The 23,260-nt window shown below is 43.3% G+C and overlaps 1 protein-coding gene across 1 annotated transcript in view; it reads right to left on the bottom strand.

Moving 5' to 3' along the window:
* nkain4 (sodium/potassium transporting ATPase interacting 4) overlaps positions 1 to 23,045 on the bottom strand; it is a 128,377-nt gene extending 105,332 nt beyond the window's left edge. The window contains exon 1 of the mRNA XM_080733634.1: positions 22,933 to 23,045. Coding sequence (XP_080589760.1) covers positions 22,933 to 22,986 — 54 coding nt within the window. The 5' untranslated portion in view covers positions 22,987 to 23,045. The remainder of the gene's footprint in view (positions 1 to 22,932) is intronic.
* Positions 23,046 to 23,260: the final 215 nt, after the last annotated feature.

A 23,260-nucleotide genomic window follows, 5' to 3' on the forward strand; every position in this document is an offset into this window, starting at 1 on the left:
CTATACCTGTTCAAAGATCGCACTTTCGAAGGCTTCCTACAGCGCCACCATTTGGCCGATTGCTGTATAAAGTAATAGCACACGTCGCCACTGTAAACTGAACACATTGATGTTTTTATTTTCATTTTCTCACTAAGTATGTAGGAGTAGAAAGGAACCGAAGTTTTGAGGAGAACTTGATATAGTATAGGAATAAATAACTAGAAAATATTGTTCCTTCGAAACAATTGTGGGCTCGCTTCAAGCCAGAAAACAATGGCTATAAAAGTACACAATGTCAAGATCGCAGGCAGTGCTCTCTTTGACGTTACTGACGTCAAAGATTGGTCCATTTTGTTCCAAAAATGTGTTGTGCAAAAGTTGACCTGCTGGTGGCGCTATAACAGGCCAATGTGAGAAGGGTGGTATCTGTTCCTTGACCTATTGGGAATGTGCTTGCAAGATGATTTAGAGGCAGAAGAATAATTTGCATAAAACTGCAATATTCATTGAATTATTAAAAAAGCATGTTTACATTTTAAAGAAATCCGATCTGACAGATCTTTAGATATCGGTCCAAAGTTCACGTAAAAAAAGTTTTGTGCACGTGGAGCGAAAATTCCAGAATAAAAGCGGGTTTACGCGTTTTACAAACTGCTCAAAATGGCGGAAAATCGAAGGGCGGCGCTTACTTAACAATGACACAGATGTCTTCCGCTCGAGTCAAAGCACGCGTGTAAGCAAGTTGCATGACTTCAAACGAAACGAGTCATGACTTATGCCTGTTTGAAGTTTGAAATTTCAAACGCTTCGTATAGCGCCCCCCTTTGGCCGATTGGAATAAAATTGGTTTCAGTGATACTTTGACTAACCCTCTACATCTTTGCCAAATGCCATGAACGTGTAACTTTGCATGTATGATTTAGAGGCCGAAGAATAATTTGCATAAAACCGCAATATACATTGAATTATTAAAAAATTATATTTCACTTTAAAAGAAATCCGCCGAGATAAATCTGACCGTATTGGTCCAAAGTTCATGTAAAAAAAAGTTTCGTGCGCGTAACGAAAAAAACCCAGGAGGAGATAGATTTTTACTGTTTTTCATATAATTCCGAATTGTGGGAGACCTAAAGGTCAGAGGTCAAAAGTTAGAGGGTAAAAGTTGTTCGGCATGAGGAGACGCATAAGTGTATACAGGTTTCATGGCTGTATGTATAACACAGCATGAGCTATACCTGTTCAAAGATCGCACTTTCGAAGGCTTCCTACAGCGCCACCATTTGGCCGATTGCTATAGAAAATAATAGCACACTTCGCCACTGTAAACTGAACACATTGATGTTTTTATTTTCATTTTCTCACTAAGTATGTAGGAGTAGAAAGGAACCGAAGTTTTGAGGAGAACTTGATATAGTATATAAATAAATAAATAAATAAATAATGACAATATCTAAAGTGTGCTCGCCTTATAGGCGAGCCCACAACTAGAAAATGTGCAATTTGGGAAATTGCGAGTGTGGTTGCCTGCCCTGCCGCCCCCTATGGGTCGAACTGGAAATGCTTTTGGGGATTTGTTGAATATCCCACCCGTGACTTGTGGTTAAAATTTGGTGTTGACTGGATGTTTCGTTTCTGATTTATGGCTACTTCTTACAAAACGGGCTCCTCCCGCTAACTTTGGAACCCTGTTACGGAAGAACGGTATGGACTATCAAAATATCGTTTGAATATGTTTATCGCATGAGTCCATAGATCATGTGTACCGATTTTTGTGACATTTGGAGAAAATATGTAGGAAAAGGAGCAAAAAGTGTGTTTTGAAGAAAATTCAAAATGGCGGAAAATCTATCCTGACGCAAATGGGCGTGGCCTATATGAGGAGATGCGTCATGACCCAAGGAATCCAGGGAAAAAGGAATTTTAATTTTCCGACCTACGGTTCAAGAGTTACAGGCCGAAACGTAAAGTGGGCTGTTATAGCGCCACCATGAGGCCGAATGATGTAATTATTTTTCAGTTAATCCTTGCCTGCATTATGAACCTCCTCTCCAAGTTTTGAAACTGTAGCCCCAATGGTTTGTGAGAGAAAAATAATTGAATGTGAGTTTTTGTGATTCCCATTATAAGTCAATGGGGAAAATTAATTCACTAATAAATTCATATCAATTAAAGGATACAACCTTTCTCTTAGCAAAATGATAGCACACGATTCCCGATGAAGCCGGTCGATTTGACATATGGCGCGAGTGTGTGGCGCAAAAACTGTGGGCCGTGAAAGGCGTCAAAATAAAGTTTATCCCCCAAAGAAAGAAGAATAAATAAAGTTTCCCTAGAACTATAGTGTGTTGCCCTGTTAGGGCAACCACACTAACTAGAAAATATTGTTCCTTCGAAACAATTGTGGGCTCGCTTCAAGCCAGAAAACAATGGCTATAAAAGTACAAAATGTCAAGATCGCAGGCAGTGCTCTCTTTGACGTTACTGACGTCAAAGATTGGTCCATTTTGTTCCAAAAATGTGTTGTGCAAAAGTTGACCCACTGGTGGCGCTATAACAGGCCAATGTGAGAAGGGTGGTATCTGTTCCTTGGCCTATTGGGAATGTGCTTGCAAGATTTCACGCACATTGCAGGCTGTGTTCATGATTTGAGGTGTTTTTGGCCTTGGCCACTTTATCGCTGCTTGCAGCTATATTTATAATTATTATTGTATATTTTTTGTGTGTGCACTTCATAGGCATATTAGATAAAGGTCCTTAGATTGTGTGTAGAATGTTTCATGCAAATTGCGGAAAAAAAAATCCTAACGGGTTTAAGCGTTTCACAAACTGCTCAAAATGATATAGCGCCCCCCTTTGGCCAATTGGAGTAAGATTGGTTTTAGTTATATTTGGACTAACACTCTACATCTTTGCCAAATGCCATGAACATGTTACTTTGCATGTATGATTTAGAGGCAGAAGAATAATTTGCATAAAACTGCAATATTCATTGAATAAAAATAAAAAAAGCATGTTTCAATTTTGAAGAAATCCGATCTGACAGATCTTTAGATATTGGTCCAAAGTTCAAGTAAAAAAAGTTTTGTGCACGTGACGCGAAGATTCCAGAATAAAAGCGGATTTGCGCGTTTTACAAACTGCTTAAAATGGCGGAAAATTGAAGGGCTCGCTTCAAGCCAGAAAACAATGGCTATAAAAGCACAAAATGTCAAGATCGCAGGCAGTGCTCTCTTTGACGTTACTGACGTCAAAGATTGGTCCATTTTGTTCCAAAAATGTGTTGTGCAAAAGTTGACCCGCTGGTGGCGCTATAACAGGCCAATGTGAGAAGGTTGGTATCTGTTCCTTGACCTATTGGGAATGTGCTTGCAAGATTTCACGCACATCCCAGGCTGTGTTCATGATTTGAGGTGTTTTTGGCTTTGGACACTTTATCGCTGCTTGCAGCTATATTTATTATTATTATTTTATAATTTTTTTGTGTGCACTTCATAGGCATGTTAGATAAAGGTCCTTAGATTGCGTGTAGAATGTTTCATGCAAATTGCAAAACAAATCCTAGAATAAAAACGGGTTTAAGCGTTTTACAAACTGCTCAAAATTATATAGCGCCCCCCTTTGGCCATTTGGGGTAAGATTGGTTTCAGTGATATTTGAACTAACCCTCTACACTATTTTGTCATGAAAATGTGACTTTGCTTGTATGTTTTAGAGGCAGAAGAATAATTTGCATAAAAATGCAATATTGTTTGAATTATTTAAAAAAGCATGTTTCAATGTTAAAGAAATCCGATCTGACAGATCTTTAGATATCGGTCCAAAGTTCACGTAAAGAAAGTTTTGTGCACGTGACGCGAAAATTCCAGAATAAAAGCGGGTTTACGCGTTTTACAAACTGCTCAAAGTGGCGGAAAATCGAAGGGCGGAGCTTACTTAACAACGACACAGATGTCTTCCGCTTGAGTCAAAGCACGCGTGTAACAAGTTGCATGTCTTCAAACGAAACGAGTCATGACTTATGCCCGTTTGAAGTTTGAATTTTCAGACGCTTCGTATAGCGCCCCCCTTTGGCCGATTGGAATAAAATTGGTTTCAGTGATACCTTGACTAACCCTCTACATCTTTGCCAAATGCCATGAACGTGTAACTTTGCATGTATGATTTAGAGGCCGAAGAATAATTTGCATAAAACTGCAATATTTATTGAATTATTAAAAAATTATATTTCACTTTAAAAGAAATCCGCCGAGATTAGTTTGACCGTATTGGTCCAAAGTTCATGTGAAAAAAGTTTTGTGCGCGTATCGAAAAAAACCCAGGAGGAGATAGATTTTTACTGTTTTTCATATAATTCCGAATTGTGGGAGATCTAAAGGTCAGAGGTCAAAAGTCAGAGGCTAAAAGTTGTTCGGCATGAGGAGACGCATACGTGTATACAGGTTTCATGCCTGTACCTCAAACACAGCATGAGCTATACCTGTTCAAAGTTCGCACTTTCGAAGGCTTCCTACAGCGCCACCATTTGGCCGATTGCTGTAAAAAGTAATAGCACACTTCGCCACTGTAAACTGAACACATTGATGTTTTTATTTTCATTTTCTCACTAAGTATGTAGGAGTAGAAAGGAACCGAAGTTTTGAGGAGAACTTGATATGACTAGTATAGTATAGTATAGAAATAACTAGAAAAATATTGTTCCTTCGAAACAATTGTGGGCTCGCTTCAAGCCAGAAAACAATGGCTATAAAAGCACAAAATGTCAAGATTGCAGGCAGTGCTCTCTTTGACGTTACTGACGTCAAAGATTGGTCCATTTTGTTCCAAAAATGTGTTATGCAAAAGTTGACCCGCTGGTGGCGCTATAACAGGCCAATGTGAGAAGGTTGGTATCTGTTCCTTGACCTATTGGGAATGTGCTTGCAAGATTTCACGCACATCCCAGGCTGTGTTCATGATTTGAGGTGTTTTTGGCTTTGGACACTTTATCGCTGCTTGCAGCTATATTTATTATTATTATTATTTTTTTTTTTTGTGTGCACTTCATAGGCATGTTAGATAAAGGTCCTTAGATTGCGTGTAGAATGTTTCATGCAAAATACAAAAAAAATCCTAGAATAAAAACGGGTTTAAGCGTTTTACAAACTGCTCAAAATTATATAGCGCCCCCCTTTGGCCATTTGGGGTAAGATTGGTTTCAGTGATATTTGAACTAACCCTCTACACTATTTTGTCATGAAAATGTGACTTTGCATGTATGTTTTAGAGGCAGAAGAATAATTTGCATAAAAATGCAATATTGTTTGAATTATTTAAAAAAGCATGTTTCAATGTTAAAGAAATCCGATCTGACAGATCTTTAGATATCGGTCCAAAGTTCACGTAAAAAAAGTTTTGTGCACGTGACGCGAAAGTTCCAGAATAAAAGCTGGTTTACGCGTTTTACAAACTGCTCAAAATGGCGGAAAATTGAAGGGCGGAGCTTACTTAACAACGACACGGATGTCTTCCGCTTGAGTCAAAGCACGCGTGTAACAAGTTGCATGTCTTCAAACAAAACGAGTCATGACTTATGCCCGTTTGAAGTTTGAATTTTCAGACGCTTCGTATAGCGCCCCCCTTTGGCCGATTGGAATAAAATTGGTTTCAGTGATACTTTGACTAACCCTCCACATCTTTGCCAAATGCCATGAACGTGTAACTTTGCATGTATGATTTAAAGGCCGAAGAATAATTTGCATAAAACCGCAATATAAATTGAATTATTAAAAAATCATTATTTAACGTACAAACTTCTCACCACATAGCCTGTGTAGATATAGGTTCAAAGTTCATGTGAAAAAAAATTTGTGCACTTGACGCGAAAATCCCAGGAGGAGATAGATTTTTACTGTTTTTCATATAATTCCGAATTGTGGGAGACCTAAAGGTCAGAGGTCAAAAGTTAGAGGGTAAAAGTTGTTCGGCATGAGGAGACGCATACGTGTATACAGGTTTCATGGCTGTACCTAAAACACAGCATGAGCTATACCTGTTCAAAGATCGCACTTTCGAAGGCTTCCTACAGCGCCACCATTTGGCCGATTGCTGTAAGAAATAATAGCACACTTCGCCACTGTAAGCTGAACACATTGATGTTTTTATTTTCATTTTCTCACTGAGTATGTAGGAGTAGAAAGGAACCGAAGTTTTGAGGAGAACTTGATATAGTATAGCATAGTATAGAAATAATGACAACATCTAAAGTGTGCTCGCCTTACAGGCGAGCCCACAATAATGACAATATCTAAAGTGTGCTCGCCTTATAGGCGAGCCCACAATAATGACAATATCTAAAGTGTGCTCGCCTTATAGGCGAGCCCACAATGACAATATCTAAAGTGTGCTCGCCTTATAGGCGAGCCCACAATTATGACCGAAAGTATAAGGTCGCGGGTGCAAGCGGCCGAAATGGGTTTCCTCAGAAGGGTGGCTGGTATCTCCCTTAGAGATAGGGTGAGAAGTTCAGTCACCCGAGAGAGACTTGGAGTAGAACCGCTGCTCCTACACTTGGAAAGGAGTCAGCTTAGGTGCTTCGGGCATCTAGTACGGATGCCCCCAGAGCGCCTTCCTAGGAAGGTCCTCGATGCGCGTCCCACTGGGAGGAGACCCCGTGGCAGACCAAAGACCAGATGGAGGGATTATATCTCCAAACTGGCTTGGGAACGCCTAGGTATACTCCCTGAGGGAGTGGAGGAAGTTGCTCAGGATAAGGAAATCTGGAGGTCTCAGTTGGAACTGTTACCCCCGCGACCCGATTCCGGATAAGCGGTTGAAGATGGATGGATGGATGGATGGACCTTGTCCAAACTCTCCTGAACTTTAATGCAGCATCTTATGTTGAAGGAATTGCCCTCTCTGTGTAGAAATCAAGCATTGGAAATAGCCGACCTCCAAGCTCACAACGCGTCGCGGTTAGAGGTCTGCTTTTTTCCCTATTTTCACCAAAAAGCCCTTTTAGAAATTTCAGCCCCTGCCTCTCTTAAAGGACAACTTTGTTTTTTTACAACAAGGGTTCATATTCTAGATTGTAATTAGAGAAAAGAAAAAGTGAGTGTTAAAATGTTTTCATTTGCTTCGTTCTATTGTTTTATCGTGTTTACCATGCTAAAATGTGGGGCATGCGTACGCATGGGGGCATGCGTACAAGTGGCTAAATATGTCTTTTTAGACACAATAAGCCAGAAGTTTCTTTATTGCTATTTACAGTAACACTTCTAGCCCCCATAAGTCACATCCGACCATGAATGGTTGCGTTGTATCTTGAGAAAGTGCTTATTCTGTGTAAAATGACATATTAAGCAACTTGTACGCATGCCCCCAATCACTGAAATAAGAATCTCTAAAACAATAGAAAGAAGTAAATGAAATCAATTTAACACTCATCTTTAATATTCTTTAATTACAATCTAAAATATGAACCCTTGTTGTAAAAAACTAAAGTTGTCCTTTAACATTCTCTGCACGTCCCTGTTGAGGACCAATTATAAGATAAGGTTGTCTTCTAAATGACAATGAGGATTTGATGATATCAATATGGCTAATCTGTGTCTAACACAATCATACAGAATGTACAGTTAGTTGGGACAATTCTAATGGGATCCTGTCTTGTTCTGCTGCCAGCTGTACACAACAATGGGAACAAAATGGGCTAATATATGAACTGCTTGCTGCAAGCAGATTTATGAAAACTTAATATGAGGAGGAGGAGGAGAGAGAGAGAGAGAGAGAGAGAGAGAGAGAGGGAGAGAGCTGTGACCATCCACTCCACTCTCTCTTTCAGTCTCCTCCATCACAGCCAAGGTGATACTCTTCATTATCACTGATCAAGGTAAATTGCACGCGTGCACACACACACGTACGCACGCACGCACGCACGCACGCACGCACGCACACACACCAGATGTCTGTAGCATCTGCAACGAGCAAAGTCTGTGTGAGTCTTCAAGCTTGTGCCAAAACCAAGGTATCACTTCTCCTGGGCCCTGACAACACAAGCTCGCGCGCGCGCACACACACACACACACACACACACACACACACACACACACACACACACACACACACACACACACACACACACACACACACAGCACACGTATGCACAAACGCACACACGCACACACACACACACACACACCCCTGCTGACCTGGTAGCAGGCTTTGTTTTATCACCATGTCATTTGCACCAGCTGCAGTAATTACACTTAATGACAGCTGTGTGATGCATTAATATCAAAGGCACGGTGAAACAGTCTGTGTGTGAGTGTGTGCGTGCGTGCGTGTCTCTATGTATGTTTGTGTGTGTGCGTGTGCGTGTGCGTGTGCGTGTGTGTGTGTGTGTGTGTGTGTGTGTGTGTGTGTGTGTGTGTGTGTGTGTGTGTGTGTGTGTGTGCGTGCGTGCGTGCGTGCGTGCGTGTGTGTGTGTGTGTGTGCGTGTGGCGTGCGCACGTGCGTATCTATGGGCGGAGTAGGGCAGACAGCATTTGGATGGATGTACAGCATCCCTAAGCTCATGAATATTCGATAGGAAATTTGGATGTTGGCGCTGGCTGCCATAAAAGCGGGCGTATTAACACGGGAAGGCAGAGAGAGAGAGAAAGCAGCCTTAATCTTTTGTTAACGCCTGGCAAATGACGCCACACCTCCACCCAGGGAACTGTCTGGGCCTTGTCTTTGAAGATAAAGCTCTTAATGTGAGGCCACCATCCACACTATTAAATACGTTCTCTTCATTCTAAAAAGCTCGTTTTAAAATGAAAGCCATTCACGTCCACGCGAGCGTGTGTTTCAGAAATAATCTGCCTGAAAAGGCATTTCACATTTCACGGTTGTTTGACATTACTTTGCAGATTTGGATTATTAATACAAAACATGCATTAATCACTTAAGCCCTATACTTTGTCTATTCACATATAACCTTGTGAGCTTATGAGCACTGTGTCTCCTCAAAGGTTAAATTAAACTTTGGTCAAATGAACCAAATGGTCCAAATTCCATGATTATAACATGTTGCACTTCAGTAATCAGTGGTCTGATTTTGGAGAGTCCTCCAAAATCCGGATAGGAGTCAGACACAAAAATCTGGCATGAGTCGGACAGTCTCGGACTCTACATAGCCTGCTTTCTGTTAATGTAGTCAGTGATTTTAGCGAATTTAGTGAATTCTATTGTGGGTAGGCCTGTCACAATTATTACATCATCGTCTAATCGCAATTATTTCCAGGTTGAGAAATGTTCATATAGTTTCAAACACTTTCAAAAAGTAGTGGAAATAGCAGATCTACAAGCTCACAACACATCGCGATGCGATGCATATAAATGTATAAAGAATAAAGTTATTAAATAGGCCAGTCATTCATTTGTATAATTAGGTTATTTGTCATAGCTGCCCTGTGCAACTGCAAAGCCAAACAGAAATGTAATTTGTATTCATATGCTCCAGTGTTCAGAGTACAAAAACACAATTATTTGTGTTACAATTAATCGTCACGTAGAATTTCATAATCCTGACATCCCTAAGTGTGGGCTCTCTGCACCACAAGGGCAGCAAAGGTTCTGTGTTCAGAAACGTACAGTATTAGTCTGGAGATATACTGTGGGCCGAGAGCTAGAGAAGCTACTGGTAATAATGAGGTGCTGAGTTTTGTCTGTTGTCAAAAAAACTTTTCCTGAAAAGCACCTTTGACCAACAATGTGTGTTACATTATCTGAGAAGAACACGGTAGTTGGAGACAACGAGGATTGGGCACTGAATGATGTGCTTCTCTCTCTTTGTATCTTTCTCTCTCTCTCTCTCTCTCTCTTTTACTCTTATCTGTATCTCTTTCTCTCGCTGTGTCTCAAACTCTAACTTTCTAACTCTCTCTCTCACCCTCTTATCTGTCTCTCTCTGTCTCCAACTCCCTCTCTGTCTCAAACTCTAGCTAAACAACAAACACACAAACTCAACGCGGTCTCGTCTCCTCCAGCAAAAAGTGCAGATCATTTCTCTCCACCTCAGTCAGTACCAAACACATCAGAGAACCCAAACCCCATTGATAATTCTCTATGATTCACGGAGCAGCAAACCGTTGGAAGCACCGGCTGAGAAGGCGACAGTTTGTGATGACTGCGCCCGTTGTCACATGTCACAGACATTCAGTGGGATCAGATGAAAAAGCCACCACGGCTCTTAGGCCTGTCACAATTATGACATAATCGTCTCTATGATAATTGCGACAATTCTTTTGCATAGTCATCCTAATCATTTCCATGTTGACATTTTTCACATGTTTTCAAATCAGAAATAGCAGGTCAGGTATTTCTATTTTTGGTTAAAGTTCTCCTTAGAATAGGGATGCGATGGTTCAAGTTGTTAATTTAAAAGAATGATCCTATCACAAAGATTTGGAGGCCCCCCTGTAGTAACTCTTAGAACCCCCTAGGGGTCCCGGACCCCCTGTTGAAGACCCTTGCTGTATGCCGTCATCAGTAGAATTCTGCCCCTGTGCTGTTCTTGTTGACCTCTTCCTCATCCATCATCATCATCATCATCATCATTCTCATACTCTTCCAGCTCTCATTCTCACAGTCGCACAATGGAGAAACCTCCTCCCCCTCAACCCACACTCACTGCTCCTAATGCACAGGGGCAGGCATTGTGTGTGCGTGCGTGCGTGCGTGCGTGCGTGCGTGCGTGCGTGCGTGCGCGTGCGCTGCTCACATAGTTCTGACGAGGCATTTTCAGGGTCAGCGTTCAGTCCTGAGCTCATTAAACTTGATCCGCACGTGCACAGGATTTTGCGGACGCGCATGTTTGTGTGTGTGTGTGTGTGTGTGTGTGTGTGTGTGTGTGTGTGTGTGTGTGTGTGTGTTGTTTGTTTGCCAGTCTGCCCTTCACAGAGGAACACACAACCTTGACCAATTACAAATCCCCCATCAGACCCCCCAAAAGTGCATGGAGCTTATTTAATTCACCAACCTCTGCATATCGTATTGCTGCCGGGGCAAAAACCTAATTATCTCCGTATTTAAACTTTTTGTGTTTGTGTCGTAAATTAACACCTATATTTGAACATGCTATGGTGTCACACGAAAGCATCACAAGCAGATCCACAAGTTCGAAACGCAGCGCAAAGCGACGTGTTTCAAGCTTGTAGATCTGCTACTTTTGATGTTCTTAAATTTGAATCCTGAAAAGTAACAGTTTTGGACATATGAGGTTTCCACCCGACAGAGACGATATTAAACATCAGTGGTTGAACCGTTTCCATTTCTTCAAGTGCTGTACTTGAGTAATAGTCTGAAATACTTTTACTTTACTTGGGTATTTCTATTTATTGTTATACATCCATACTTTCGGTTACATCTCGGAGGAAAATATTATACACGACAGAGGGTATGCGTGTGACATCATCATCATAGCCGGAAGTAATGCGGGAACGCCTACTGAGTGGCAAATAAAATACTTTTTGGCCTTGACAGACCATAGACATCCAAACAGAAAAGTCCTATCTGATTGCATTAAACGACGTTAAACTACTTTGACAATCACTTTACATATACCCTCTATAAAATTATTTAACAGCTTTAGTTACTAGTTACCGTACTTTTATTTATTTATTTTTCGATTATTAAACAGACATGATTGAGTGATGGTGTAGGTGAATCTACCCTGCAGCAAATGAGGCACAGCTTGCGTAGCTAGTTCATGCAGACAACTCAGGGGGCGTGCTTCCCTGATCAGGTCATCAGTCACATGATCTCTTCACCTGATCAGGGCGGGTATTTAAATCCCTCTGCCTACCTCTTCATTCTGGCTTTTCTCCTGGCTGTGCAGCTGCCCTGCTGTCTGCTGCTCTGCTTGCTCTCTACTGCTGCTGATGTTTTGCAATCCCACCACCTCCCCAGCATCCACCTGTAGGTTCTGTTTCTAGATCCCCCTTTGGGGTCTTATTTCATTCCCTGTAATTCTATTTGGTAAATAATTCTATTTGCTATATAATATATATAAAATGTTTATACTTACAGGGAATGAAGAGAGACAGAGTCCTGACGCCAAACTATGCTTCATGCTCATGCTATGCTTCATATATTATGCTCAGTAATTGCTCAGTGAATGCTCAATAAAATATATTCCAAATTAATCCAAGAGTTGTCTGCCTGAAATAAAGCAGCTGCAACATTAAAGTGATGAATACATTAATGGATTACTAATTACAATCCAATAATGTGATTGTGGAAATGGTCCTTGCTGCATAATGAGTACTTTAACCTAGTGTCTGTAAATACATGTTGATGCTGTAACGGTGCGTGCGTGTGTGTGTGTGTGTGTGTGTGTGTGTGTGTGTGTGTGTGTGTGTGTGTGTGTGTGTGTGTGTGTGTGTGTGTGTGTGTGTGTGTGTGTGTGTGTGTGTGTGTGTGTGTGTGTGTGTGTGTGTGTGTGTGTGTGAGAGAGAGAGAGAGAGACTCAGTTTTCTCGGGTGGGTTTCAAGCAGTGGTGTAAAGCAAGTAACTAAGTACATTTTCAAAGTACTGTACTTAAATACAATTTTGAGGTATTTGTACTATACTTCAGTATTTCCAATGTTCAGTACTTTTACTTCTACTCCACTACATGTCAAAAACAGAGTATTTCTATAATTGCAGTATTGATACTTTCACTTAAGTAAAACATTTGAGTACTTTTTCCACCACTTGTTTCAAGATACGGATAACTGACTCAGCCTCTCAGGTTTACTTTAGATGGCATTTTGCAGAATGGACCTCATGTCTTTGAGGGTTAAATCGTTTGTTTGTCTCTCGGCAACACGCGCGTTAAAATGCAGAGTGTTATCCATCTCTGATAAGAGTACAAAATGGCACCAAATGACCATTAGGACCCTTACAGGTCCATGTCCCAAAGGTTAACAGCAGCAAATGAACTCTGAAGAGTGTACACACTGGACCAAATGGACCCCTTAATGGCTCCATTATGTTTGTAGTAGCCTACTGTCAGAGATTAGATTTGACTATACATGCATGCAGATGGACAGCTCATGCCTGGGCCAAGTCTCTGTGCAATCTGCTTCACTGACAAGTCAAATTATACTGTAGGTCAACCAACACCACCTCCACACATTCTTTAGAATTGAAATATAAACTAAGCATTGTGAGCTTGTAGATCTGATATTTTCAAAAGGCCGAAAAGTATATACTGTAGGGTTGAAGAGGTTGATGTATGTTTTTTTAATAATAAAAGTAACCAGCAACAAAGGTTTTCAAATAATTGTAAGCCTAGTGGATAAAGAGTGCAATATTCGCCTCTGACATGTAACGCAGTAGAAATAAAAGTATTGAAAACAACAACAAAAAACTTCAGTACATAGTACTGGGAGCGTGTCACTGTCACTACATGTCGACACCCGACTCTAACCCTCACCCTAACCCTAACCTCCGTGGAGTGAGTCGCTAACCCTCCGGTCGAAATGATGGTCGTTCGAACTTCGAAAGAGCGCGATTTTCCCCATGGTACTTAGTTACCTTCCACTGACAACCCCTGCACAGAGAGAGAGAGAGAGAGAGAGAGAGAGAGAGAGAGAGAGAGAGAGAGAGAGAGCAACCACAACACAAGGCTTTCACCAATCAATACCAGGCTCATTTTCAGCAGCTCCCTCCCCTCCCCTCCACTCCCCCACGTCCCAGAGAGATGGGCCCTGCTTGACGATCACAGCCCCGACCGCAATTCAATTAGGGACCGGCCCAGATGCCGGCAGAGGTTTGATCAGAGCACTCTGTCTGCCTAATTAGCACACGCACACACACAGACACACATGTTCTGGTTCGCAAGAAAAAGGTCTATTTTTACATCTGAGGCAGGGCGGTGCGTAACGCTGTTTTGTTAATGGTAGTTTTTGCCCTGTAATGGGTCAGGAGTAATGTTTATTTATACTCCGTTGTGGCCGATGCACACAAGCCCGCAACTCGCCGAGGCGGCGGCTATTTTCGGCATGTGTGTGACTGACAACGTTGTACGGATGAATTCAGTGTCACGTTGGCATCTCCCCGGAGATGCACTCGCTTCAGCTGGCGGGTAAACTAAAGACCCTGGTCAGCAATTAACATCAAACGCACATGAGCACGCGCATGCACGTGCGCTCGCCACACACACACACCCCCAGATGACCTTTTGAAGGGTCACCAAACGGTCACTCCTCTTCGCATGTCACGCTCGCCATAAAAGTGTGAGTGTGTGCAGGGCCTGCAGGCACGTGCATACATAGACATCAAAGGGGGCTTGAGCCCCTGCCCTTTTATCCACCTGTAAAATATGCCCTCTCCAGACCATGAATGCAGTTTTTACTATGGTGAAAGAAATGCAAATACCCTCTTTCCATGACATAACTGAAGGCAGCATTCAAAAGAATTGCCTTCTCCAAACTCTCCTGAACTTGAATACAGCATCTCATGTTGAAAGAATTGCGCTTTCTGTGTAGAAATTATGCTTATGACTATGCTTAGTTCAGTGTGGCATAACGCACCGAAAATAGCCGACCTCCAAGCTTACAACACGTCGCAGCGCCCCTTTAGAAATTTCAGCCTCTGCCTCTCTAACATTCTCTGCACGTCCCTGAGTGTGTGCATGTATGTGCACGTATGTTTCTCTAGCTGCGGGAAAGGGAAGTTTAAGGTCACCCAGGAACGTGGCCCGGGGGGACGGTATAAAGCTGTTTCCCAGGGTCTTCAGGGACTCTTTAGAGCAGAGTCGTTGACAGCTTCATAAACCTCTGAACAAATGTCTCCTTCTCCCACTCTAATGAGGAGACGTAAAAAAAAGAGAAAGAAAAAAGGGCCGAAAACTGGAGAAGGGGAAACAGGTGTGCGCCTCAAGGTGTGTGTGTGTGTGTGTGTGTGTGTGTGTGTGTGTGTGTGTGTGTGTGTGTGTGTGTGTGTGTGTGTGTGTGTGTGTGTGTGTGTGTGTGTGTGTGTGTGTGTGTGTGTGTGGATTGATCATTCAGAGTCAGACCGAGGGGTTTATGAATGTGACCCCTAACACACCATATGGAGAATGTCAAGTCCCCGGTGCCTAACATATCGTTGTTGTAAAAAAAACATTTGTTTTGTATTTATCCTTTTTTTAATAATTTAAAACATTATTTAAGTGAAAATAGCCGCAAGTGCTTGTTAGATCTGCTATTTTCTTTGCTATATATTTTCTAGTTTTATGCGACAGTCTTGTATGATGAAGGGCTTTACTTTATGGGAAAAAACATACAGATTTGAAACTTGCAAAATGTAATCATGTTACATTTTTGTACCCTCTCTGCACAAGTGGATCAATCAACATTGAGAGATTTTTACAGGGTAGGTGGTCTCCCCAACACGGGACCCTCCCTCGGACGTTAACAGGTGTTGCACGCGCACACGTGCACACACACACACACACACACACGCACACGCGCACGCGCACACACACACACACACACACACACACACACACACACACACACACACACACACACACACACACACACACACACACACACACACACACACACACACACACGCATGCACGCACACACGCATACCAGCCTCCTGTGAAGTTCAGAGGTGAGGCGGTGAAGGGGTGCGGCGAGGCACTGACAGTTATGAAGAAGCTAACGTTTTCAGGCCATACAGGACCCCTTAGTTCAGAAAGAGATGAAGCAGGGACCCCCACAACCTTTCATAGATTCCATATAGTTTCATTGTTTGACAGCACAATCATCAGTGTATTTTGGATTCTTGTCAATTTGTGTTTTCAGATATTTAACCACTTGAACCGTCAATACTTAATAAACTTGACCTTTCACTTTACTTAGACTGCTTTTTTTCCCCTCCAAAGACAACTGATCATCAGATTAGTAACAGTGAAACTAAACAGATGACTGACGTCATTGACAACTGATGGCAAAGTTTTCTGACTGGTCACATGAAGTCCAAGATTCACACTGAAGCAGACAATCAATTTTTTTGAATCTACAAGATCTACGAGCTATCAACACTACCCTTTGAAAACATTTGAAAATGGACGCCCATATATGACCATGCCCAAAAGCGGGACACCAGGTTGAAAGTGGTAACAAATCGGGACCCATCGGCTGCATACAAGAAAGCTCGCTACAAAACACGCTCACCCCGGGTAAAATTCGGCTACCTTGGAACGGTCGCCACCAGGTATTCCTAAACGCAACCTCAGTAAAACTATGCCTAAACCTATCATTATTCCCAAACGTAACCTCAGTAAAACTATGCCTAAACCTAGCCTTATTCCCAAACGTAACCTCAGTAAAAAACTATGCCTAAACGTAATCTTATTCCTAAAGGTAACACCAGTAAAACAAACAAAAAGAAGAATACAATTAACAAACGGGGTGAGTCTGTGTTTTGGTGCGAACGTTCCGGTTACCCATACAGACATGGAGTGAAAAAAATAATGACAGATATATTGTATCAGCCAGGGCTCTATGAGAGTGGTAAGGTGAATCCCAATTGGATTTCTTCCATCAGCAGTGAATCTAAAAGGCTCAGAAGGGGAGGACGGCCGTGTCCTCAGAATCCCGCTGTAAAGACTTTCCACCATGACGGGGGTCAGGAGAGGTCTGAAGCAGACCGCACTCACATCCAGCAGCCTGTTCACCTTTTGCTGAACTTGAGTTTTCTCTCTTTCTTTTCATATCGTCGCTGTCGGTGTAGAAACCTCTTATCTCCATATTCTAACTGTTTGTGTTTTTGGTAAATAAACACCCTACTTCAGGGTTCCCCAATTAGTTTTCCCCAAGGGCCAAATTATGTCTAGGGTACCAAGCCGAGGGCCACAACATTGCAGGGGGCGACGGTGGCGTTCCCGCTACTCTAGCGACAGTTATGTCCAAAACCGTTAGTTTAGAATTTATCATTTTAAAAATGATTTAAACTAGTGAAAACAGCCAATCTACAAGCACACAACGCCTCGCGGTGCGAGGCGTTGTGTGCTTGTAGATCTGCTGTTTTCACTACTTTTGTGCGACGGCCTTGTATGATTTGCAAAAGAACGCACAAATTTGGAGATGCGAGATTTCCACCCGACAACGACGATATACTAGTGTTGTTGCTTCTCTTATACCACCATTATTACTGGGGTTGGTGTGGGCCAGACAGTAGCCCCCCGCGGGCCGCAAATGGCCCGCGGACCGCCTATTGGGGAACCCTGGCCTACTTGATCATTGAGGAAGAAATGATATGACTGCATATGTATAACCTTTATATTTACCATCAATGACAATACATTATGATAGCTAGTCTAAATATCTACAGTCACTAGGCCTGATAGCTGTTGTTTTGGTACAGCCTATCTTGTTATGGTTCAGCTCGTCCTTGAAGCAGCGACAGTAATAACTGTGATCTCTGAGTTGTTCCTCCTGGTAGAACTACCGTACCACTGACATGAGTGTTATTGTACTTCTCCCCATGATATCATCTATCTATAAATGCGACAAATCTCTGTCTGTTTGTTTGTTTGTTTGTAATCCGCGTATCTCGAGAACCGTTCGTCCCACCGGCTTCAGATTCGGCACACGCGTTCCCCGCTGCGGCGCGGAGTGCAGTGCCGGGCCTCGGCCCGACTCGGCATGCGGTTTTCCCGAAGCGGCGCGAAACGTTCGGAATCTCCTTACGCGGAGCTGATTGTTAACATCAGGCTGTTCCTGAGGAAATCGGCACAATCGCTGACTCATTGTGACATCACTTCATAAAAGGCTCTGACATCACGTACGCCAGGAGTCAACAAAAAATCTCTGTGAATGTGTATGTATGTATGTGAATCTCGAGAACCGTTCTTCCCACCGGCACGCGCGTTCTCCAGATATGGGCATAAAAATGAATCCCCGAATGCGGAGCTGATGTCTGACATCAGAGTTTTCCGCAACCGGTACTGTGTGTGCAGAGATCTCCATATATTGGGGTTTGCATTAAAGGGTGGGGACAAAGGCTAACAGAAGGCAAACAGATGGTCAAAACGGGTCCTATGACAACATGACAACAGGTATATTGGGGTTTGCATTAAAGGGTGGGGACAAAGGCTAACAGAAGGCAAACAGATGGTCAAAACGGGTCCTATGACAACAGGTATATTGGGGTTTGCATTAAAGGGTGGGGACAAAGGCTAACAGATGGTCAAAATGGGTCCTATGACAACAGGTATATTGGGGTTTGCATTAAAGGGTGGGGCAGGCATAAAATGGACGCAAATAGACAGATATCTCCATATATGGGCATATGGGCATAAAATGGACCCAGAACTATATCTGCAGTGATCTCCATATATGGACATAAAATGGACGCCGACAGACAGACAGATACAGATATCTCCATATATGGGCATAAATGGACACAGGCAAACAGATGGTCAAAACAGGTCCTATGACAACAGGTATAATGGGGTTTGCATTAAAGGGCGGGGCATTCATTCTCTATTTACATCGTTCCCGAGTTGGCCAGGTCGCCGACTAGACGCTGGGCCGCCCGAAGGGCGGCCCAGCTTCTAGTCCTACTAATAAGCGACCGAATGTCTGTCTGTCCGATATATGTCTGTCTGATATACACGCGTGCTGACATCACTGATACTAAACAGTGCCCAAATTTGGAGATGAAAACTGAAATCACTGATACGTCTGGGTTCTCCAACATTACTTCTGAGACTCCTACATTCAATCTCTCATATACAATCCACACCTCATAACCCAAACTGCACATCATTCAGAGCACATTATGTTTGAACGGGCAAGGACTAGTGTACAAAGCACTAGTGTATAAAGCAGAACCATCAACACCTAGAATATTGTCTGGTCTCCTATATTGCCTCATCGATTAACGGAATTCCAGAATTCCACCACAATCACACTACAGCATCACACAAAAGCATCATCATAAGCAGCAGCAGATCTACATGCTCCGAGCTCACTTCTTTTGCTGTTTTTGAGTTTGAATTCTGAAAAGTAACAGTTGTGGATATAATGAGGTTTCCACCTGACAGGAGATGATATAAATCACGCTCCAGCAGATGATGACAACCCCCTCCTCCCATTTCTCTCCATCCTCTCCCTCTCCTCAAGTGTGAGACGATGCATCAGAACCTTTCTTTCAGTCAAGAACACACTTTATTGTTTCCCCAGCACCGTGTTGACAGGGGGGGGCTGTATTACCGGGGACCGGGGGAGCCCGTTTGAAAGTGAGAGCCCCAGCTTCAAGTTTTTAATATCCACCATAAATAACCCTGTCACACCCTGTCAAGTAAACTCCATTCAAGGGGGGGAGGGGGGGACAGCATCGAAGCTGGCTGGCTGACCGCAGTTTGGAGACAACAACTGCCACCACCACGGTGCAGAGATGCCATCAGTGAAATGTCACGGCGGCCTTCACTTCACTGATCACCAGCTGAAAGCAATCTGTCTCCCGATGGCGAAGCCGCGACAGTCTCTACTGCGTTTGCAGCGTTTTTGTGGATCACTGCTTCCCATGACGGGGGACTCCGTGGATTGGATACCCAGCCAGCCAGCCAGATATGTACATGATTTGATATATATATGGGGGTGTCTGTGTGGAACAGAGGTAAAGTTCCTGCCCAACCACCGTGGAGACTGGGGGGGTTTGAGTCCTCTGAGGTGCCTCGGGCTTGGTCGGATGCACCAACGAACACAATTAGCTGCGTTGTCCGGAAGCGAGAAGTCGGCCGGGGAGGGGATGTGTTCTAGCCTATAGGTAAACCATCCTGGTCGTGTGAATTCATATCACCATGTGTATGCTGCAGAGCCGCCTGGACCCCAAAGAAGTGCTGGGTGGCAGAAACCAAAACAGTTTCAACCAATCAGTGTCTGCGCTCGGGGACGCTGATTGGCTCTTCCAGAGAAGACACATGACAATTAGCTCCTTTCGTAACCTTTCTCTCTGCTATGCAGCTCCCGAGATGAGGTTCCTCACTCTCGTCAACCACGATTGGGCCGTTGGGGGGGAAGATCCGCCGTTCGCGAACGCGAACCTTACCTTTTGTGAACATTCTATCCAAAAAGTAAAGGTCCTATGCCGATCTCTCTATTTACTTCTCAAGCGTGAAAGAAAATCGAAGCAGCGTGTTGAAATAAAGAGTTTATATCGCATATTTTGTCAGACGGTTCTGTGTTTCCCCCACTCTTATTCGTTGTGTATATACCACGTGACCAGGGGAGGTAGTAATGTTTCCTATGTGGCCGCAACTTCCAGAATGTCTAAAAAACATGGGACCGGCTGACAAAATGAGCGATATAAACTCTTTATTTCAACAAGCTGCTTCGATTTTCTTCCACACTTGAGAAATAAACAGATGAGAGACCGGCATAGGACCTTTACTTTTTGGATAGAATGTTCACAAAAAGTAAGAAGTGTTCACGAACGGCGGATCTTTCCCCCAACGTCCCGATTCTGGTTGACGAGAGTGAGGAACCTCATCTCAGAGCTGCATAGCGGAGGGAGAGATTCCGAAAGGAGCAACATGACGATATTAATTCACCAGGCTAGGAGTGTTCAGGCAGGTAGCAGGGAAGGATAGTGTGTTCCTCCGCACATGCTAGCTACGGCCCTCCCAGTGAAACTCCTCACTGTCAGGTGAGAAGAAGCGGCTGGCAACACCACGTGTATCTGAGGACATGCTGTCTGACTCCCAAAGACCAACGGGTAGCGGGTAACCAGGGGCTATACACTGGGGGGAGGGAGGATGGCATAATGACTAAATTGGGAAACAAATTAACAACTTAATCCCTATAGTTAACAGAGGTCCCCCAGGGTCTGCTGGTATTTCCATCTATGCTAAGTCTCTTCTCCAACAACAGGCAATCTGCAAGCACAAGGGGAGGGGGGGTTGCAGCTAGAAAGTCTTCTCTTCTTCAACTGGGTGAATGCTATGGCACAGCAGCTCCCCCGCTGGACACTATTTTCGACACTATTTTGGCGCAGGTACGTGCACATAGACATCAAAGGGGGCTTGAGCCCCTGCCCTTTTATCCATCTTCCAGACCATGAATGCAGTTTTTGCTTTGGTGAAAGAAATGCAAATGCCTCCTTTCTAAGACATATCTGAAGGCAGCATTCAAGAGAATTGCCTCGTCCAAACTCTCCTGAACTTGGATCTTATGCTGAAAGAATTGCCCTCTCTGTGTAGAAATCCATGTTATGCCACATCTCCAGTATTTACTTAATTATGCTTAGTTCAGTGTGGTATCACACACCGAAAATAGGCGACCTACAAGCTCACAACGCGTTGTGAGCTTGGAGGTCTGCTATTTTCAATATTTCCACCAAAAGGCCCTTTTAGAAATTTCAGCCCCTGCCTCTCTAACATTCTCTGCACGTCCCTGTTTTGCCGCCAATTTGCAACAGTCTGGTCTTTCTTTCTTTCTTTTTGTCCTGATGTTTGCTGCCCCAGACTGCAGCCCCTACAAGGACCGTGCATTACAATCCCCTGGGGGTCCACGGGCCATATGTTGAGAACCAGTGACCTAGCAGTTGATAGTAAATCCATGGAGGGGCAGGTCACCATGTCAACATGAACAGGAGGAGTTGATTTCTAACGTTGATTTATTATTATGCACAATAAACATGAGCCACATCCTATCTCTCTTCTTGTACAGTCTACTCTACAGTCAACCCCTGTTAGCTTCTGTACTGTCCATCACTACTGTGTGTTGCAATCACTGGGGGAGGACAGCTGACATCCAAATGATAGGCTAGCCCAGTGGCTCTCAAAGTGCGGTCCAGGGACCCCACAGAGGTCCTTGAGGCGGTTCCCAGCAAAAGTAGTTCATAGCATCAATGTCAGATTATCAGATCCAGCTATTTGAAAATAAATGTCAGATACTTTTTGAATATTTGAAGCATTTTATCAGCACAAATCTTATATGGGTGGGGGTGGGGGGGGGGGGGGGGGGGGTGACAAAATCCTTTCAGATGGAGGTCTGCGGCCAAATTAATCTGGGGGACCTTGGCATGAAAAGGTTTTTGAGCTGCAACCCTGGGTAGAGGAGCAGGGTTGACCCCTCCAACACCCCCGCCCTTACATATGCTGCCTCTGACAAAATGACAGGGAGTCAACACTACAAGACAGCACCTCTGATTAGATAGAGAAGAGAAAACACATGCAGCATCGCTGCACGTGGAGCATCTAGACACGGGGTCTTCAACATTTTCAAGCCAAGGACCCCTTAGCTGAGAGAGAGATGAAGCAGGGACCCCCACAACCTTTTCATAGATTCCTTGTATTTTCATCGTTTGGCAGCACAATCATCAGTGTATTTTGGATTCATGTCAATTTGTGTTCACAGATATTTAACCACTCATACTTAATAAACCTGACCTTTCACTCAGTTTAATCTGCTCTTTTTCCCCTCTACACCAAACCTCTTTGCCAAAAATAGCAGATCTACAAGCTCACAACACCTCGCCCTGCGAGGCGTTGTGAGCTTATCGATCTGCTTGTAGATCTGCTATTTTTCAGAATATGGACATTCAAGTGGTTATTGTAACAAAAAGGAGAAAAGGGTATGGTTATCACACAAAGATTTGGAGGACCCCCTATAGTAACTCTGAGGACCCCCTAGGGGTCCCGGACCCCCTGTTGAAGACCCCTGAATGATCTAGTCTACCTACTACCTACCATGACATGTTTGTACATTGTTCTTTTTAAACAATGTGCGAAAAAAGACGCAATGGAGCTACTCCTATATTCTTCTTTAAGTAGGGACAAGTGGCCAAAGAAATCTGCCTTTTTACTTCCTCTAATTTATAGAAAATAAATAAATACAGGCTCATGATTTTTTTAACGACACTTTGTAGCCAATTAAATAGAAACAAACTATCTAGAAAAATAAATAATTAATAATAATTAAATAAAAACAAAACACAACTCACCAGTTGTAGAGTGCAGAGGAAGATGAGCGTGCATCGCCCGCTGCAACAGCCCATTGTGTCAGCGGTGGAACCAACCAACCAACCAACCGGGGCGAGGAGGAAAGCACTTTGGAACCGCGGCTCGACCGACTCTCTATCGGAGCACAGCTTCAGTCAGTCTCTCTCTCTTTCTCTCTATCGATAAATATATAAACGACAATCCACAGCCTCTCAGTCTGGATCCAGCATCAAGAGGAAACAATAAGGTCCAGTAATGGCAATAAGCAGCACCGGTGTCCCATTCTTTTTCCCCCAGCACAGCAGCCCCCCAAGCTCAAATAAGCTGCTG

The sequence above is a fragment of the Nannobrachium achirus genome, assembly GCF_963921795.1.
Source record: "Nannobrachium achirus genome assembly, chromosome: 9".
Classification (NCBI taxonomy): Eukaryota; Metazoa; Chordata; class Actinopteri; order Myctophiformes; family Myctophidae; genus Nannobrachium; species Nannobrachium achirus.